General features: G+C 35.8%; 1 protein-coding gene across 1 annotated transcript in view; it reads left to right on the forward strand.

Annotated features, from left to right (window-relative positions):
• Nucleotides 1-3062: 3062 nt before the first annotated feature.
• The window catches only part of LOC145664291 (alpha-glucosidase-like), a 43850-nt gene continuing 26492 nt past the window's right edge, over nt 3063-20420 (forward strand). Inside the window, exons 1-4 of the mRNA XM_081730828.1 lie at nt 3063-3236; nt 4216-4376; nt 15257-15382; nt 17161-17402. Coding sequence (XP_081586954.1) covers nt 3134-3236; nt 4216-4376; nt 15257-15382; nt 17161-17402 — 632 coding nt within the window. The 5' untranslated portion in view covers nt 3063-3133. The remainder of the gene's footprint in view (nt 3237-4215; nt 4377-15256; nt 15383-17160; nt 17403-20420) is intronic.

Consider the following 20420-nt stretch of genomic DNA (forward strand, 5'->3'; position numbering starts at 1 on the left):
TAATTGGGGAATTATCTGAAATAGATAGCGTTGTGAGGACAGTTGGGGCATTATCTGAAAGAAAGAGATAATGCTGTGAGGACAATTGGGCAACTACATGAATAAAAAGAAAGCGTTGTGAGGACAACTGGAGAACTATTTGGAAGAAAGATATAGAGAATTCTCATCAAAGAAAACAGCAACAATGTCGATGAATAAATTAGTAATGTGATGACTAGCTTTCCCCCAACTTTAAATTGACGGCTTAATTCCTTTGTGGCTCTGTGCAAGGAGGTGTTTAATTCACATATTTTATAGTCATCGCATAATACACATATTTTATAGTCGTTGCATAATACACATATTTTATAGTTGTAGCATCTATCTGCTTGTATAGTACTTTATCAGAAAAAATTCTATGTTTTCGGAAATCGCGTTTCGGAACCTTGTGACTGAATTCTGAATTTCAAGTTTTATTAGTCCCCCCCCCCCTTCTATCGTAACCCGAAAGTAAAATTGGACATCTACCTTTTTCTTTTGTCAAAAACTTCGGAACCTGCACAGCCGCTCGAACCCCGCTTTAAACAGCATGTCCCGTCTCGTGTGCTGAAAAAAGGATTGTAAACTCCAGTGAGCCAAAGCTAAAATTCTTAATTAGTTATACTTTACCTAAGTATAAAGCCATTAAATGTTATACACGCTTACAAGGAATGCTTGTGAACTGTAAAACGATTTTGGAATGAGCCAAAAAAAAAAAAAGAAAAAAAAGAAAGAAAGAAAAGAGAGAAAGAAAGAAAAGAAAAGAAAAGAAAGAATTTAGTACATGCATTGAAAGTGCAACTATTTTCAAACTATTCCAACAGTTGTAGTTACTAATGCCCGTAAATAACGAAGTTATGGAGCAATAAAGACTTAAAGGACATGTATTCTGACATGTGTGAAACTTTGAGATACCGTACATCCAATTGACTTTAAAGAATATATTAACTCATAAGGAACTAATATTTACGCACACGCTACCCACAATATTTATTACCAAAGCCATAACCAAATACTTCATATTAACGCCATCAATGCAATCTCACCCTCTCAGCAGCAGTTTCACATCATGGGCACCCGATCTTACGTTCGTTCGATCTCATACTCACATCATCTGGGCAACACGCTCATTCAATTCACTCTCCCATCACCAGTCTAACATCATGGTTATTCGACCTCATGCTGAGATTATTTCGACACCAAGTTCACTCAACTTCACACTCATTTCATAAGGTTGGACCGACCTCATGAATTCTGGCATCTTTAGTTATAAGGCATACAGTATCACCAGTTTTGTAGAAAGTTGATATTTTAAATATCAAAAACAGTGAATGAATTAGATTATTAGTAATGATGGGTAATCTTAGACCTGATAGGACACCGAAGGCTGAAGGCACAATAATTCAAATGTAAGACCAAGACCCCCGCTACAAACACAAATATGATTGTATGACAACAGTAATAAACAAGAAATTCATTAAATCAATAAACTTATAAATAATACCTAAATTAACTATATAACTAATTAACTATATGATTATTTTATAATGCCTATATTGCCTGAGATACTCACACCTAACTTAGCAGAATGAATTTGGATATATAATGGAAATATGTTTCTTACATTCCACGTATACTTAAGATGAAAGACGTCTCTAAATTCATTCATGACTTCGTTATACACGGCTAGTATAGGCCTAGTCTTGGCATTCAAATTCACCTTCGACGGCGAACTGAGGAGTATGAGGATAGATTGAGACAACTATAAACGCAATAAAATAGTTAAACGGTGGAAACGTATATTGTACTAGGTATGAATATAAAATTAGATAAAGCCAAAATTGAATAGTTTCATATCGGTATCACGATTAGCAGGTTAAAATTACATGAAAGAGCAAACACAAGAGAAATTTGACAATATACTCAAAGCTTCATATCACTTAACATGGTTTGGGAGAAAGGATGGGGATACAAGTATCCCAGCAGTGATAGTTCAGTTAGTTCTTGTGGGGAAATCAAAATGTGATAGAGTAGGATCTTCTACGGTAATTCGTACCTCGACGATAATCAATAGATACTAATTACTTTACCCTCTACTTCTGATTTAATTTTATGTAGACTACTTTACCTATTTCAACAACATAAAGTATTACTTAGTGTATTTGAAGTATTTTGATACTATGTAATTATACTTAGTTTATTTATAAAATAACTGGTATGAAAGATAAATTTATAGTCTGGCAATGCTAATACATTGACTCACATATTTAAGATATTTAAGACATTTGAGATAAGGTAACTCTGATGTCAGGTACACCTGTTCGTATCTCTGGTGACATTGGTCACAATGCTTATGGATAACCAAGTGTAGTACGTACTGTTACCAAATTTTATTATTGATTACTTCCGCCCGTTCATATATGTAAATTTACCTTGAATTTTTATCATTGTCTTTATTCACGATTTCAAATTTTTATTGTACGATGATATTGTTGGTGCAACTTGGTAAAAATTCATATTTTCAAGTATCTAATAAATTTACATCATAGATACAGTATTTTAAATTCGTTTTACAGTTAGCACACTTTTATTGTTAGTCTAATCAAAAGTATAATCGAATCTCATATTACTATCTCATAATGGTGAGTTCTTGGGAATATTGCTTTTTTGTTTTGAAATGAAATGAAATTAAGTTTTTAGTTACGTCCCACGATTAGGCTATAGCCCTTAGATTAATGGAGGCGGGGGCTTGCTGTTGTATTTTATAAAATCACTCATTTCCAGAAGCATCTATGCCTAGTTTCGGGAGATATACTGCATCGTTGATAACGTTGCCCTGACTATATCATGATACAAATCAACAGAGACATTTTATGATCTACAGCGAATCGGATACAGAGCATACCAAACACACAATTCCAACCTTAGGCTACATGGAAACTATTGTATTATTACTTAATATGCCCTTTTTAATATTATTTACGATAAATTTTAATTATTTAATTAACTTTCAAATCATTTATTTTCAAAAATTCTAGGCATTAAATCAAGGATTGACCATCTTGTAAACATCGGAGTGAAGACAGTATGGTTGTCGCCAATCTACGAATCTCCAATGAAGGATTTTGGTTATGATATCCAGAATTTCACCAAAGTCGATCCTACTTTTGGAACTCTCAATGATTTCGATGAACTTCGTCAAGCTTTGAAGGATAATGGTATGTGCAGTGTTTCTTCCAGACATGTATTTTTTTTTGTTAGCAAATGAATGAAAAATGTTGTCAGAAAAAAAAAACAGAATAAGAATTTGAACAGTAAAAAGTTAAAATATGAATAGTAAAACTTTTGCAGAATGAAAGATATATATTTGTTTCTGTTTCTGTAGCAGTTAACTTTTGGGTTTCTTAAATTACAGAATTACAAAGGGTTGACTAATTGTTAGAATTAGGGTTACCGTACATTCCCTCTTTCCCCAACATGTCTTATGCTTTCTTCCTGGAAAATGCGCCCGTGCAACTTTTTAAAATATAGTAATATAGGCCTATCCGGTTTTTAATAGAAAAATAATCAGGATAAGATTACCTATTATAAGTAATGTCTTAAATGAGCTCGTATAAGTGCCGAACAGATAGGCCGCGTATGTAAACGACCAATGGTTTCGTTGTGTTTCGAGGTTTCACATTGCTGATGACGTCATACGACTTCGCTTGTTTTATGTTTTGTTCCACATTATCTACATGGAGTTCAGGTGTCGCCATGATAAGGTAAAAATTTAAGTGTGAACATTTGTCTTGTGAGTAAATCCTTTCTTAGAGCATTTTGTTTTAAATACTAATACTTGAAATGAGGTGTCCTCGTTTCAGTTGGATGAAATTTGGAAATCTGGTAGTGCAAGCTCCAATATGAGTTAGCGCTAGCTCTATTGAAGATAACGAGTCCAAGCATGAGTGGGCGTGAACCCCATTCAGATTATTGAGCTCAAGCCAAAGGAAGTCCAACGCAAAATTACCATCTCTGACTGGTACTGTACTCAGGATTTTTTTTTCATTCCTATCTTTTCAGGAAGACTATATAAGGAACCTTCTGCTCTTTTAGATATAAAGAGTCAGGTCTCTTTTTACAGTCTATTGTATTTATGTTCTAGGGATAACATGTTACACTATTTTTATAACCTTTTTCTTGACGTTTATTCATCAGGCATTCATTTGGTGATGGATTTGGTCCCTAACCATTCGAGTGATCAGCATGAATGGTTTCAGAACTCAATACAAAGGATTGACCCTTACACTGACTACTATGTGTGGGCTCCACCGAAGGGTTTTGATGAATCTGGATCTCCTATTCCACCAAATAACTGGGTAAGTCCACTTAAGTTATCATATGCAAGGAAAAATCACAATTATAGAGACGGAGAGATATGGGTTTAAGTGACAAACATTGAAAAGCAAAATTTAGAGGTAACGGATTTTTTTTTTTTTTGGGGGGGGATATATTTTAGTGAGTGCTAAAGCCTAGCTTTTGAGACCTGAAGTATTTTGTCATGTATGTTGTCAATAATTTCTGTGCAGTGGTGAATGAAATAAGGTAAAGGTTTCATGATATGGAAAATGTTGTTGTATTCCAGATTTATACATTAACGCATATGAAAGTACAGGCCAGGTCATAAGTAACGATGGAATACTATGGTAATTAATGTACAAATTGTATTGAACGGTCAACATTAAAGAATGACATAGGAGAATACCTATATTACCTAAATATTGTGGATTCGCCGCCATATCTGTTTGACCACTTCGGGAATGATCATTCTGAAAATATCTGGTTACAAAATTTCAAACAAATTCCACTAATCTTTTTCTTTATGAAAAACCACAGCCAATTAAATTGAGACTTTTGGGAGGCCAGTTTAAAAGCTTACTTTTTTCAGTCTAGACCAGGAACTCTCTTATTAACCATCCCCGAACAAGAGTCCAGTAACTTACAGGGATTCCATCCGGTTGATGAACTATAGGGATGCATTCGAGTCGAGTCGAGTCGAGATTTAAGCCTGTCTTGACTCGTCTCGAGAAAATGTTGTCTCGACTCGTGTCTCGACTCGAAAATATGTTTCTGTCTCGACTCGTGTCTCGACTCGACAGTCTTTGTCTCGACTCGCCTCGAATTCGAGTCGAGACGTCTCGAAATTCGAGTCGAGACAAAATGTACGAGTTAAAATATACGCACACATCAGCGAGACCATCATGACTACCTACCTAATTGTCAGTATGTCGACTTTTGGCATGGATAAAAACGGCGACACGTCTTGGCATACACTCAATGATCCTTGATAGGTCGCTGGAGAGAGCTGGCACCACATGTACTCACTCAGGTCACCTAATTCCCGTAAATTCCGGGAAGGGGGGCGATGTGTTCTGACATCACGTTCAATCACATCCCACAAGGGACATCACTCAAATGTCCGGCTCCAATTTCAATGAAACTTTTTTTTGCTGATAGAAGGCATGTATGCATCATTACTTGTGATGACAAATTTTTGCCATGGTGCATGTTTTCTATTTTTTTAAAATAACTTTTAAGAGTTGTGATGTGGTTATTAGAGATTACCACAGAAGTCCCTTACTACCCTTTGTAAACGGAGCCTTAATGAAGAAAAGTGAAGAAAAACCATGTGGATACATATAAGTCCTGGGGGGAAGTCGCATGGTAGATATGACCTTGATGGCAGCCATCTTGAAATCCGCCATTTTGAATTAAGGTCAAGTTTTCAAAATGGGAATAGGGTAATATGATACATAATTTCGGGCTAGAATTTAATTAGAAAAATAATGGTGAGGTTAGTTTTAAGATACACCCATTTGGGGGAAAGTTACCGGCATATTAATTGTTTTTACTTACTGTGTGCGTAAGACCCTTCTTACTTTCGTCTCAAGACCTGTAAATCGATCGCAACGGCAGAGCCCGGTTTCGCACTAGTGTTTAGAAATCTTTAAACTCACTTGAGGCAATATTTGTGGATTATTGTATTGTATTTTGCCTTTAATTAAATTTGAACCCACTTCATGATCTTGTGTAAAGTATCACTAAAAGAGAATTTCTGTTTTTATGGAGAACGTAAGCATAGCAATTATAAAAGGTGAGTAAGGTGCGTATGTATTTATAAGAAAGTTTATTTTACGAGTCTTTTGTGGTTCCGCCAACCTATTCTTTAGTTGTTTTTTTTTCTTCAAAATACTCATATCTCATAAATAAAAGAGCTATTATAAAATCTCTTACCACTATTCTTTAATACTTATAAAATTTTATTTATTGTAAAAGCACTGGCGAGATATTTCTTATCGCCCACTAAAATTATGGTGGAGCTCCTTCGTGGCTAACGTTTAGCATACTTGCCTTTGGCGTGGGAAACCTGGGCTTGATTCCCGGTGAGAGTTCATGAGGTTCGGATTCCACGTTAATCAGTAGGTCCACGTCTCACATAGCCTCGCTGCTGAACGGGACGTTAAAATCAGAATCAATTCAACTCAAAATTAGGGTTTTGACTTTATTATGACGTCATTAGTTTAAACGCCCAACTGCCCAGTAATTATAAACATTGACTACATTGTAAAATTGTAATTTGTGACGACTAAAATATCAGAAATTAAAGATTATTCTTTGGGTTTTGGAACATTTTGAAAAACGTGAAAAACTGGTACTGCACTGATACAACACACCTTTTGGATTTGTCATTGTGTAAAGTGATACAAACTAAAGAAGAATTACAACTTTATGAAATTGTATTAGGACTTATTATTTAGAAATAAACACCAAATAAGTGTAATAGTTCATATCCGTATCAAATACCAAGTTTATGATGAATCAACTACACAAAGTAGGATCCAAAAACGCTCATTGCAATTTGTTCCATCCTTCAGTCGAACCAGGAACTGAAACATAAAGAGTGACATTTTCTTTTTAAAGATACTTTGTCCAGCTAAGTATTGTGAAGGTTTATGTCAGTAGAAGGAATTGCATTCCATTATACAAGCGCAATTTCACAACTTTATGTACACATTACTAAATATCGAACACCCTTGTCCATATGATTAGCGTACGCGTCTTTGGTGCGGGAGACCTAGGTTCGATTTCCGATGGGAACTCCTGTGGTTCTGAACCCACGTTAATTTGTAAGTTCACGTCTCATATAGCCTTGATGCTGAAAGGGACATCTAAACTCTAATCTAATACTAAATACAAATATTTAAAGAAAAATGATGACGCACCAAGATGACGTGAATTTGGCTATCAAATCCATTTTGTGTTTTCAGTTATTTTCTAGTAGTACTTTTTCTAGGCATCCTTTCAAAAGACAGTGATGCAAATTTCGTAACTGCGAATTCCTGTTAGAAGCCATGAAATTATCCGATTAGATGCAAAATTTCCCGTCCACTAAAATAGATACCGTAAATTTACAATATCTAACAATAAATAATTTTGAAAGATATCGCTTTCGAGGGAAAAAATGAAGTGAAATCTTTGAGTTTTACGTCCCACGATTATGCCGGTTAGGCTAAAGGAGAGGGGTGATGATGAGAAATTAGTGAAATCGTGGAATGAAGAAAGTGGGAGGAACGAAAGAACCCCGAGGAAACCCACGCACACGGTGTTTGTCCACCACAAAATTCACTTGGTACGAGCTGGGATCGAACCAGGGTCCCCAAGCACCAGAGGTGAACGATCTACCACTGAGCCACCGCGGCCCCGCTTTAGAGGGGCCATGACGTATAGTTGAACTCATTCTCGTAGTATGAAAGGCATTATTTATAATTATGCATGATAGGATCACAAACAAAATTTAAAAATATTATGTGCACTTTCTTTTAACACAACATTATATTGTCTTTTATGGTGTGGAAGGGAATGTTATGTTCGAAAAAAAAGTCCTTAACACGATTCTTGTTGCTACACACTGCATGTTTCTAGCCACAGAAAAGATGCAGCGATAGGTAGGCTATTTTTCAATTGCTTTACATTAGCTTTATGTTTCAAGTCTTTTGTGTGTTTCTGAAGTTCACTTTTACCACAAAAGAGCTCAATATTAACATGTCTTACATAGCTTTGGTTCGATTCTCAACACGGACTGCAACTACCCGTTAAATTGTGCATCCGAAAGGCACTCTTTGTTAAACCTCGCTTATCACCGCTCATCTTAATAATATATATAACTTCACCTCGAAGCAAATGTTGCATTTCTCTCTTTCATCCTAACACAAAACAAAACTAACCACAGCTGTGACACGAAGGAGGTATTTCAAAAAGAAACAAGCTGTGCTTCATAGAGATGTGTACCAAATGATAGAAGTATAAAGTATTGTTTTCTTTCCTGTTTATTGATATCAGTTGGTATTCTTAATGAGTTTACTCATTAGTTTAGAAAGAGTATATATGGAATTTGGACATATGTTGTACGTATTCTCCTGAGAAATTGATGAGACCAGAAAAGTTATAAGGACAGATGGAATAGGTTTAAGCGCATCTACGTGACTTTATCAAATATTTATTCTCCATAATGGTACCACGCGGAAAACTTGGTATAGGCCTACTTTTATCTTTGCCTCCCTCTGTTAGCTGTTTTGTATCATATATATCGGATGGTTTTGATATTTCTTCTGATCATTAAAACAAGAATGGTACCTGTGTGCGTGCAGAAATGCAAAAGCACAAGGTAACTTCCTATTTGTTTTGGAAACAACAAACCCATTTCACGTGTGCGAGAGAAATTGAGCACAGCGAGATCGGGTGTTTACTCACGGTCAGTTCGCAGCAGGAGTCCATGGTAAAAATTTGGCTATCTCGAAAACACTCGCAAAACCTTACAAATACAAAAGACTGCGCTTCAAAGAAAGTTTAGACACAGATGTTTCAATTTTCTTTTAGCATCGTTCTTCAGCAAAAGAGTCGGTTCATTGTATTCGAAAAAGAGAAGGAAGAAAGGGTGAATTTATATTTTATGTGGGGGGTAACGTTGTAACTAGTATAAACAATACATACCGCTTCCGACTCTGTACGCATACACTAGCCGCGGAGTTCACACACACACACAGAATCAGAGTCCTCACACACCAAGGGTGAGAGCTGTGCCACTGAGTCACAGCGGCCACGGGGCTAGTTCGAGTCCACTTTACGTTCATAGTTTCTTAGTACATAAATGTTACGATTATGAAATAGATTTTCCTTAATGAGCTGCATAAAAACAAAAGCTTTCGAAATGCATTAAACACTTTGCTCGATTTGAGTGTGAACTTAAAGTTATATCAGAGTGTAAATACGGATACGCACCAAAGCTCGAAAACTTAATACACTATTTCTCCTATATAGTCAGCATGTATCAAGCAATCATTCAGCTTTCATTTGAGAGGATGGAAATCGAAGGCCCCTGAACAACTATGTTACTAATGTGCGGAATGTATTTATCTTACAGTGAACTGCTTTGATGCCAAGTGGCCTAACTCCAAAATTGAAATTTTCCAGGAGTGAAAGTTGAAGTTCAATATCTCATGAACAATCCATATTTCTTTTATATTGGGAACCAAAACCATAACTACTGTATGTAGTTCATTGTTTTATAACTTAGTGTTTACAAAAATCCTTTTAAAAAATACCTATTCATAGAAGTGGATGGTACTTATCTGTACTAGTTCTTGGCATCCAAGCAGTCCATTTATTGTAATACTAGCTTAATATACCCATTCTTCGCATGGGGCCTGTATTTGGAAGTCAACACCTGTGGAAGTATCACCATTCATTTCAGTGACCGCGAAAACTATGGATTTGACACTAGTATCAATCAATATGGGCTATTTATACATGTCTCGGTATTCCTCACCCGCTGACACCCGGCCCGCATACAGTAGTAGCTGAATTTGCAAGTCATCGCTGATGGAAGTGTCACCATTGATCTCAGCGACCGTGAAAACTATGGATTTGACACTAATGTCGATCAATTTGGATTATTTTACTACATGTCTCGCTAAACACACCCCTGAGACCCCCTGGTTCCAATTTTGACAAAAACGCTTCGCCTTAGACTGGGACCTCGACCAAGGTATCCGTGACCAAAATTTGGTAACTCTCGGTCAACTTGTCTGGTCCCCAGGTCGGTCCCAGTAAACGTCCCCCCCGAGACCCCCCTGGTTCGAAATTTAAAAAAAACGCTTCGTCTTGATCTGGGGTCTGAACTGAGGTACCCGTGACCAAATTTTGGGAACTCTCGGTCCACTCGTCTGGTCCCCAGGTCGCACAGACAGACAGACAAACACACAAACAAACTCTTTATTTTATTTATATTAGATAAGATATACTATGTAAAATAGTCTCGTATCATAATATGTGATGTACAACAAATGTTACATTATATATTATCCGTAGCTCGTGATATGCTGCAACATATTAAAGCCTCAGAATAGTTGGGCAAGCGAATAATCCAGAAGTTACGTAACCCTATTGCGTTCATGGGAACAAAAACAATAATTATAACTATGCTAAATTACTATAGACTACCAACTGCTCATTCAGAGAATTTATGAAGTTCACTCTATCGCAATAGTTTTATACAAACTAGATTTAGACTACGGATAATAGTTTTATACAAACTAGATAATCAATTATTATTATTATTATCATTATATTTGCAGTACAACCAAATACAACGACATTAACTATTAGTTCTAATTAACTGAATTGAGCTGAAAATTAAATCTTGATCTTTAAAGATTAACTATTAATTTTATGCGTTCTGTACCTTTCTAAAGGAATAAAAGCTGGAATTGGTTTCAAGGCTGCTTCTGAGTGAATACTTTCTTCAAAATAATATTAAAAATTATAGAAAGATTTTCGAGACATTCGAGTCGAGTCGAGATTTTTAAGAGCCGTCTCGACTCGACTCGTGTCTCGACTCGAAAATTCGAGTCGAGAAATACGTTTGTATCGACTCGTCTCGAATTTTACAAAGTGTGTCTCGACTCGAATCTCGACTCGAATTCGAGTCGAGTCGAGTCGAGATTCGAGACATGTCTCGACTCGAGCGCATCCCTAATGAACTATTTCCTTAAGAAGACCAATAATTGTCGAATTTTGGTACCAGAAGTAAGAAAACACAAACTTATTGAAGAAGTATTACACAATGATAATGTGGTTGGTAACTTTGAATCTCATCAAATCATGACGTATACCAAAAATCTCTAATATCGATATTGCAAAATGAAATACGTGCTGAAAATTCAATTTCATTCCACGATAGTTTTTTTTCAAAATCTAATGAAAAAAGTTCTCATCCCCTGGATTTTTTAGCACTCCACACGAGAGGTTTGCCCCTTTCGTGTTTCGTTTAAATACCGAATGTCAAATCTGACTATTAATAAATACTTAAGCAAATACCGGTATATGAAAATTTCTCACTGAGTGTATGGAAGAGTACTGAAAATAGCAGATGCAAGAAGAAGAATAATTCGAAAAGAAGAGATAGGGTGATTGGAACAATACGAGCAGTGGTCGAAGTGAGACGGTATGCAGTGGTATGCCATACCACCTCTGGTTTTTCAATGATCAAGACATAACCCCTCTGGTTTTTCAGTGATCAAGATATACCGTCACTGGAAAGCGGATGTTAATATACCTTTAATAAATCAATTTTTATGCACAGTAACTGACAAATTGGTTACATGTCAAAGAGTTTATTTCTTATGTAGAAATAATTTCTAAGTTGGCAACACCAACGTTTTTGTTATATTTTTCCTAGCTGTTTTTTTTAAAGAGTTGTCTACAAAGAAATTCGCCCCTTGCTCCTACGCAACAACTCGTGTTGGTAGTGTTGGTTGCAGGTATTAGGATCTCATCAAAAAATAAGTCACTCATGGGTCCAATCAAGGTCGGATCCAGAATTTTCTGACCGAGGGTGAACCAACAACTACAAGCTCTGGAAATGCTCAGTGTCTGATCACGGGAATAGAACTTACGACTTTCCAAATGCAAATCAATGATTCACCAGCTGAGCCACGAACGCTTTGTATCAGTATAATTTTCAGTATATAGTTAGCTTGCTGCTTGAGATCAGGAATTTCTTAAAACATGAACATTTGGAATATGATGGATACTTGTGTCCTACATAATCCTCATGAAAATGTTGCTATTTTCATTGCTAGTTCTGGTTTTAAGATAGTGTATATTTACAATGAAGGAGGGTGAACGTGCACCGGTGCATCCCCCTAAATCCGGCCCTGGGCCCAAACCAAACAAAAGGTAGTGTATGAGGCGACTCGCTTAAACTGAAATCGGAAAGTATTGTTATAAGTTCGCCGGGACTTGTTTTGTCTACAATGGTAAAGAAATACATGAGTGAGTTCGGTATTTAATCTCATATAGATTATCCAATCAAAAAATCTATTATTTTTGCTTAAGTTTTCGGTTACTGTTTGGTGTGTCATGAATATTAAATTGATGGAGCTTAGGTACTTTCATTAAAACGTATTTTTGCGTCTTTTAATAATTGGATAACCTTCCGGGGGTCTGGAATCAAGGGCGCCGATTTCTCTGTAACTTTTGGGGGCCCCCAAATAACAATAAAACTACATATTCATAAAAATATCTGGGGGCCCACACGAGCTTTGGAGGCCCGGACCCCCAGGATCGGTGCCCTTGTCTGGAATACGTCAGTCGAGTGGGGAGTCTGAGAGTTTACCCGCGAAAAATTGTTTAAAAAATGTTAATATAAAAAATCCATTTTAGAGCATTTTCTGTATAATTATCTATAATACATCATATGGGAATATTTTTAAAATTATTATTCGCAGAAAGTTGCAGGCGGGGGCAAAGCGTCTCCATATCCCACCCGTAACTCCAAAAAGTTCTCCCATGGTTTTGATTCAGTATGGAAATAGAAATGCAATCTTTTAGACAACATACAATCACTGCATTTCAACTTTTAGATAGCCGGTATGTCGAATCAAAATCGTCATAAAACATACCGCCTCTGCTTTTCCCCCACTTCGAACACTGATTACGAGACATGAGGAATCACGCTAATAGCTATGAAAGGAATGGCAAAAAGAAAAAAAAAAAATACCCAGAGGAGAGGATTGATATATATGATCCAAATAATATAAGATAAAGGGAAGAAAAGTTCATGGAAATAAAAAGTCTTGCTCAGGATAGAGAAGAGTTAAAAGCTGCGTCAAACGAATTGAAAGACTGGTGACCTGAGAGGAAAGAAGACGATGATAGACACGCTTAATACAATGTCTCTAATTTAACACACTCTATAAAATATTCTTGTTTTAGTGAAAAACATGGAAGATTGAATTAAAAATTCACCCTTTCCAGCCACAAGTCGCTGTGATTTTTTCTTTGTAACGAAATTATATTTCCCAAAAGCTGGACAGGTTATTAGATGGTTACGCCTTTTCTCTTTGAGTGACTTGTAGATTTCAGAATATTTTATTAGGATAATTATTGACTGAGGTACTACTCTGCTGTGTTTTGTCTCTTACTATATAATTTATGCTAAAAAGGAGTATATATATAAGAGATTCCTTAGCGTGAAAATTAATTATTCTCATTTTAAGAAAATTTAATATGTAGGCATAACGAATGTACGTGAAATACAGAAAATTATCAAAAGTAGAAATTATATATATATATATACCACTTTTGATAATTTTCTGTACTTCTTGTACATTCATTATGCCTACATATCATTCAATTTTCTTAAGGAATCTCTTACATATAATGTTCTTTCTCGCTGCTTCATAAGGAAGTCTCTTCAATATATGTCGGTAACCTCTAATGTGTTTCTAAACTATACATTTAAAAATTTTACTCGTAATTAATGAACTAAGCTTTAAAATACATAAAATAATGTGGTTCTGAATCGGTTAGTAATTCGTATATGATTTTCAGGACTGAGTTTCAATCTTAGCCCTATACATAAGAAAAGAAACATAGTAATCACATGTACTGCCTCAAATAATCTAACCAGTGTTCGAAGTTGAAAAAAAGGCAGAGGCGGTATGTTTTATTACGATTTTGACTCGACATACCGGCTATCTAAAAGTTGAAATACGTGAGGGTATATTGCCTAAAAATTTGCATTTCTACTTACATAACAACTGAAAACCATTGGAAAGCTTCTCTGTAGTAACAGGGTGGGATATGGAGAGATGTTGATCCCCCGCCAACAACTTTCTGAAAAAAAAATAATAATTAAAAATTCCCCTTACGTTACATTATAGAGAATTATACACGAAAATGCTCAAAACCGAATGAGGAAATTAACAATTTCCTGAGGGAAAACTCCAGGTCCCCCTCGACTGTAGGATATTCCAAACCTCCGTTAGGGCCGCCTCCACAGTAGACAACCCTTAAATCCGCCCATGCTCAAACCACGACATTTATATGCATTAAGGCAAGAAGATACACACATATATATAACAAAGAAATAATTTAATATGGCATATCAAAATATAAACTAGGTGAACTTCTTTGAAGACATTTCATTTTAAAAACAAAAGATAACAAAATGTCGATGTTATCAACTTAGAAATTATTTCTACATAAGAAATAAAATCTTCTTACGTGCAAAACTATTCGTCAATTGCTGTGTATAAATCTCTGTTAAAAACTAGACGTCTAATTAAGTATATGGGGGAAGGTACTGACATCACTGGTGCCGGAAAAAGTACCATAAAATCAACCATTATTTTTCTAAGGTGACTGGTGAATAGGCTAGTGTATGACGTCTCATTCCTTGCCTTGTGAAAATTAAGTTATCTCATATATAATTTTAACGCTATTAAAGCAATTTTAGTGTAAATAATATTAAATTTCTTACGAGTTCACTTATACGTCTAAAAAGTATATAATTTCAATATATATTAATAATACATAATAATTAATATATTATAATCTTATTAATATTTAAATATTATTAATTAATATTTTCCCCTATAAATCATTGGGCTGAAATAGCGAGATGGCACAGGTACTATAAAGCCTTAAGAAAGATCCCGTTTTTAAATAGACTTCTTGCTTATTCCGCTAAATATGTGTATTTTAATTTTGCTTTAGAAAGAAATATAGAGGCTCCTATGGGAATGTTAGACACCATCAAATCTTTTTATTGAACTTTTGACATCCAGTTGTTTAAAAACCAAAATCAACCTGTCATTATATTTGATATCAAAATAATTATTTGTGATGATTTCAGTTAAGCCACTTCGGAGGTTCTGCCTGGGAATATATAGAAGAACGAGGTGAATTCTATTTGCATCAATTTACCATCCAACAACCAGATTTCAATTATAGAAATCCCGTGTTTGTAAAACACTTCTTGGTAGGTATTTAATAGATAAATTATTTTTCAGCAATAATAAAATACCAGAACGAAACTAGACAGCGAGAAATAAAATAAATATGAACTTTATTGAATTACTGTAAAGTCTAATTTCAGCTAGGGTAAATGGAAACTGTGAAGCATGGCAAAATTAGAACTAGAAAAATGTATGTTTCAGATAAGAATAAAAAACTAAGGATTGAACCAGCTTTTTTGAAATAACCGAGTGAATAATGAATATAACTTAATAATAACAATATATATTTTTTTTTTTTTAAATTACGAGAGTGATTCAGAAAGTAATGCCTCCAAGGTAGACCTAATACCTTTATTTGTGTTTGACAGATAACACCGATACAGATATCAGTGGAAAGCTTGCAATATCAGCTACAAATGGTTTAATCGTTTTTCAACATAGTCCGCATTACGGGCAACACAGTTACGCCAACGCGAAATAAGGTTTTTCATGCCGTCGGCGAAGAATTTTGGTGGCTGCTGCCGACACCATTGCCGAACTGTTGCTTTCACCTCTGCGTCACAACTGTAGCGTTGGCCCTTAAGGTAATCCTTAAGTTTCAGAAAGAGCCAAAAGTCGCAGGGCGCAAGATTCAGACTATAGGCAGGATGAGACAGAATACCAACATCAATTCGTCAGCAAATGGGACAAGTTTGAAACTTTGGGCAGAGTAGCGGACGCGTGGTGGTATTCCATCGACTGACGCTTCATTTCCGGGTCGTAATGGTGTATCCACGACTCGTCGCCGGCGATGAATGTTCCTGGGCGCACAACCTTCCTCAGTCAGAGATTCAATGACAGCCCGCTCTTCCAACCGGAAGTCACCACTGGATGACATGGATTGCCTCATTACCCTGAAACGAGAAGAGATAGGAAGGTAAAACATGTGACATTCTATAGCTTAAACATCAGTGCATTAATAATAAACAGTTCAAAATGTTTGCAGTACTATTGGCCAAATAGTGGGCTTGGAGACAATACTTTCTGAATCATCCTCGTAGAATATTTGACATTAGTGGCAATAAAAAGCAGGAATACACAATTACATTAAATACTAAATTAATATTTTGTTGTTCATTTTTGCTAGTAGCTTTCTTGCTGTCTAATTACGTAATTTTCAATGGTAGTATGCGAAGATTCTGGCTCCTTGATCGTAGAAAGTCAAACTGCTATATATAAAAGGAATATTAAGGCAAGGAACTTGCCTGCTCAATGAACCCTTAGTTACATAGTTCTTGAATAGTAGTATCCCCAATTATAGTTTTCAATCTTTCCTCTATTCCATCTCTTGATTTCCAGTCTACCATATCTCTATTTGAACCACATGGGAAAGAAATTGACCACCCTACCTCTCATCTACTGGCTTAATAATAATACTGTAAATGTGCTAGAATCTTTCTTCGGCAGAACACATAGAAATAGACGTTTTATAACTTTCTTTCAGGTCTTCGACCTTTGACATTGTAAGACCACTTTTCTTACCCTTCAACGAATCTTTTTCTAAGTTAGTACTTAATTTTTGTTTTGATTTTCTTTATGACTTGTACTGATTTCTCTTCTTGAAGCATAAAGCAAAATGAAATGGAGCATATTAGTATAACATGGAACACACACTGACAAACTCCGTAACGTAGTTTTACTAGTGTGAACGAGGAAGGCACTGCCCCCACTATATTTAACTTTTACTGAGACTGCACTCTTTCCCATCCTAATTCCAAATTGGTCTTGAACTACACTGATTTTCTTTTATTTCCATCAACAGGATACTGCACTTAGATTCTGGCTAGATCGCGGGGTGTCTGGGTTTCGAGTGGATGCCATTTCGTCTTTGTTTGAAGACCCAGAACTCAGAGACGAACCGTTATCTGGTGACTCCAATGCACTTCCAAACGAATATAACTATTTAAACCATATTTATACGGATAACCTTCCCGAAGTGCTGGATATTGTTCGACAGTTTCGGGAAGTTTTGGACGAATATACTAACAGTGACGGAGTCCCAAGGTATGCTAAGGAACAATTTAACCAAAGCTTTAACTTTAGAGTTTAACAATATAGTATGTATTTTACTCAATTTACTGTATATTACTTTGAGTGTTGACACCGTAACCTTAGCTTTTACAAGATTCCAATTGATTCTAATATACAATCAACAGAGTTCATCAAAAATGTAAATGGAATTTAATGGTATTCGGAAGGTGAGTTGAGTTATTATCATCTAACATGACAATATTATACTTCTCTGGTAAAAACAGAATAAGCTAATGAAAATAACTTGTATTTAGAGATGGTGGCGTAATCCTACACTTGCTGTAAACAACTGCAATGCCAGTTTTAAAAACAGTCAAGATAGCCAATCTTGGACAGAAGATAGGACTCACGAGTAGCACTACTGGATGCTGTAAACACAATTTCTTAATTACAGAATATACTACAAGATAACGAAAGTGGTACTTGAACCAGAAAATCGAAATAAAAAGTTTTTTTAAAAAAGCAAATATTTCGGTTTTCTCCTCACTTCTTTTTGTGAAAAAAAAAGTTTCAAAAAGCAGGGTTTTTTTTTTCATCTTTACTTGTATTGCAAAATTAATGCTTGCTGTATGTTAATTAGTTTTAACGTATGTTCTATGTGTTAATCCTCATGTATAACTTCCCGATGTCTACGGGTACAATTCCCAGTAGAGTCCAGTTGTTCGGAACGCACGTTAAGCCGTATATCTACAACTCATATAGAAAACCATAGAAGTTATTGAAATCCACTGCTAGAATTTCCCAATCGCTACACACTGCATGCAATATCATGTTACAACAATTATTACATTCTTGTACGTGCATTTTGAAATATCATATGCACACTCAAAATACACAAAAAGATATACAGTAGGGTAGGCCGATTTTTTAAAAATTTCGATTGGCCAGCTTGCGGAAAAGTTGTCTGGTGTCAGTAGTACTCTACATAGATTTTTTTTTTTTTGGTCAACCCCTTTCTTTGCCTCATGGGACTTGAATATTTTTATAGCTGCGGCTATGCAACCCGTACGACACTACGAAGAAAATTGTGCTGCACAGCCATTCTTTTTCTGAATTTCGATTGGTCCGGTTGTGGACAAAAGGTTGCCTCGTGTTAGTGGCAGTCTATACAGAAAATTTGATTTTTTTTTTTTTTGGTTAACCCGTTCCTTTGCCTCATGAGACTTAAATATTTTTATAGCTGCGGCTATGCAACCCGCACGACATAACGAAGAAAAAATTGTGCTGCACAGCTATAACTTAGGTTCTTTTTCACACTGAAGAATTCCCAGACCGAAAATAAAACGCAAGAGAAAAGTAAGATGAGATACTGTTTCTTTGTCGTTAAATTGTAATCAATTAGACTAAAAACTATTTTTTTTAATGTTTTAATTCATGTTCTTCATATATAACGTGAAAAATATGTTGTCAACCTTACATTGCAGCTTTCTTCGTCAACAATTTCTTGTAGACCCGTTTATATTACAAAGACAATTTTAATGTGATATCAAGTAATTTTGAAATCGGCTGTGCATTAATAGAAATTAGATAGAAACTATTTACCTACAACATTGCACACAGTAAAAATACGTAAAGCATTGCATTACAAGAAGTCAGAAACATTGTAATTTTACACACATTCCAGTAGCGATCAGCAATACCTTTTAGACATTTGCCAAGCCGTTTCAGGTTTTTTGTCTGTCAGACCTTCTGAAGAAAAAGCCTGGGCCAATTGCCATGTCCCGATGGTTGGCGACAGCTTGTCGTGTTCTCCGATTATATATTAGCACCGAAAATCCCGAAGAAGCACTTCGTTGGATTGCGGAGTATGTCAGTAAAGTGTATGCCCGAGTTTGGTTTAAAATAAAGCGAAATTCTTCTGTTACCAACGGGAAGTGACACTTGTGACTAGTCGCTGGATCTGCATCCTTTCTTCCAGGGGAATTAAAATCATTCGCGTCCTTAGAGCGCAAAGGTTCTAAGTCCATTTTTTTTTTTCGAAATTGAGTTATTTTTTATACTTATAGATGGCGCGTTATGTGCTCTTTCACATGGCGACATAAGCATGCGAAATCATTATTATTTACAAGAAATAATAAATGAAATATTGTCCTATGCCATGTCCTACTATGTCCTATGTCTATTATTTTTTATCTCCTGTAAAATTTCTAAAATTAGACATAGAACCTTTGCGCTCCAAGGACGCGATTGTAAATTGTGATTAGTAACAACGCTTGCTTTGCCTATCCGTAAAACTTGTTGGCAATGATCATTGACAGGAGACAGGACAGCCGAGTTTTAGGATGGAGAAGAATTTAAAAAAAAAGTGTCGACAGAGAAAGAGATCAAATCTACGTGAATTCTTGTTCCGAAAGTAAACTTAGGCGCAAGTAACTATCATGAGATGATCGATTGGTTCTCAACGGACGTCACCGTGCCACTATTTACAAGAGAACTTTCTTCGAATCAGATAGAAGGAAATATTAGAACAGCGACTACAGCTTCTGAGAAAATTCGATGTTTCCCGTGCAATATGCAAGCAGTAGAGAGAATAAAAAAAAGTACTTACAGAGGGGTCATCATCAGTGCGTGGAGCGGATCGAAGAGACGGCTTTATCTGGGCAAAATTAGTCTCGAAAAATGCAAAAGTTCGACTCCAAGAAAGACTGTAATTGAGTCCCTCCTCCCCCGAAAAAACGGAAGCAAGTGGGTGGAAGGGTTGAACTCGATGTCAGTGCAGCCACCTCCTCTTAGTGTGTTCTGGGGAGTTGCGGAGTTTATGTGCCGAAACGAGCTGAGAGCTGCAAGGAAGGTTTATCAAGAATTTTTCATGACCTACTATATATTCATAATGTATTTTGAAAATATCAAGACAATGTTCTCACATTTCTCACATTTCTCTTGCGTTTTATTTTCAACCTCAGAATTCTTCATTGTGAAAAATAACCAAAGTTATAGCTGAGCAGCACAATTTTCTTCGTAATGTCATGTGGGTTGCATAGCCGCAGCTAA

The sequence above is a fragment of the Thermobia domestica genome, chromosome 11 (genome assembly GCF_964235325.1).
Source record: "Thermobia domestica chromosome 11, izTheDome1.hap1.1, whole genome shotgun sequence".
In the NCBI taxonomy this organism is placed as follows: domain Eukaryota; kingdom Metazoa; phylum Arthropoda; class Insecta; order Zygentoma; family Lepismatidae; genus Thermobia; species Thermobia domestica.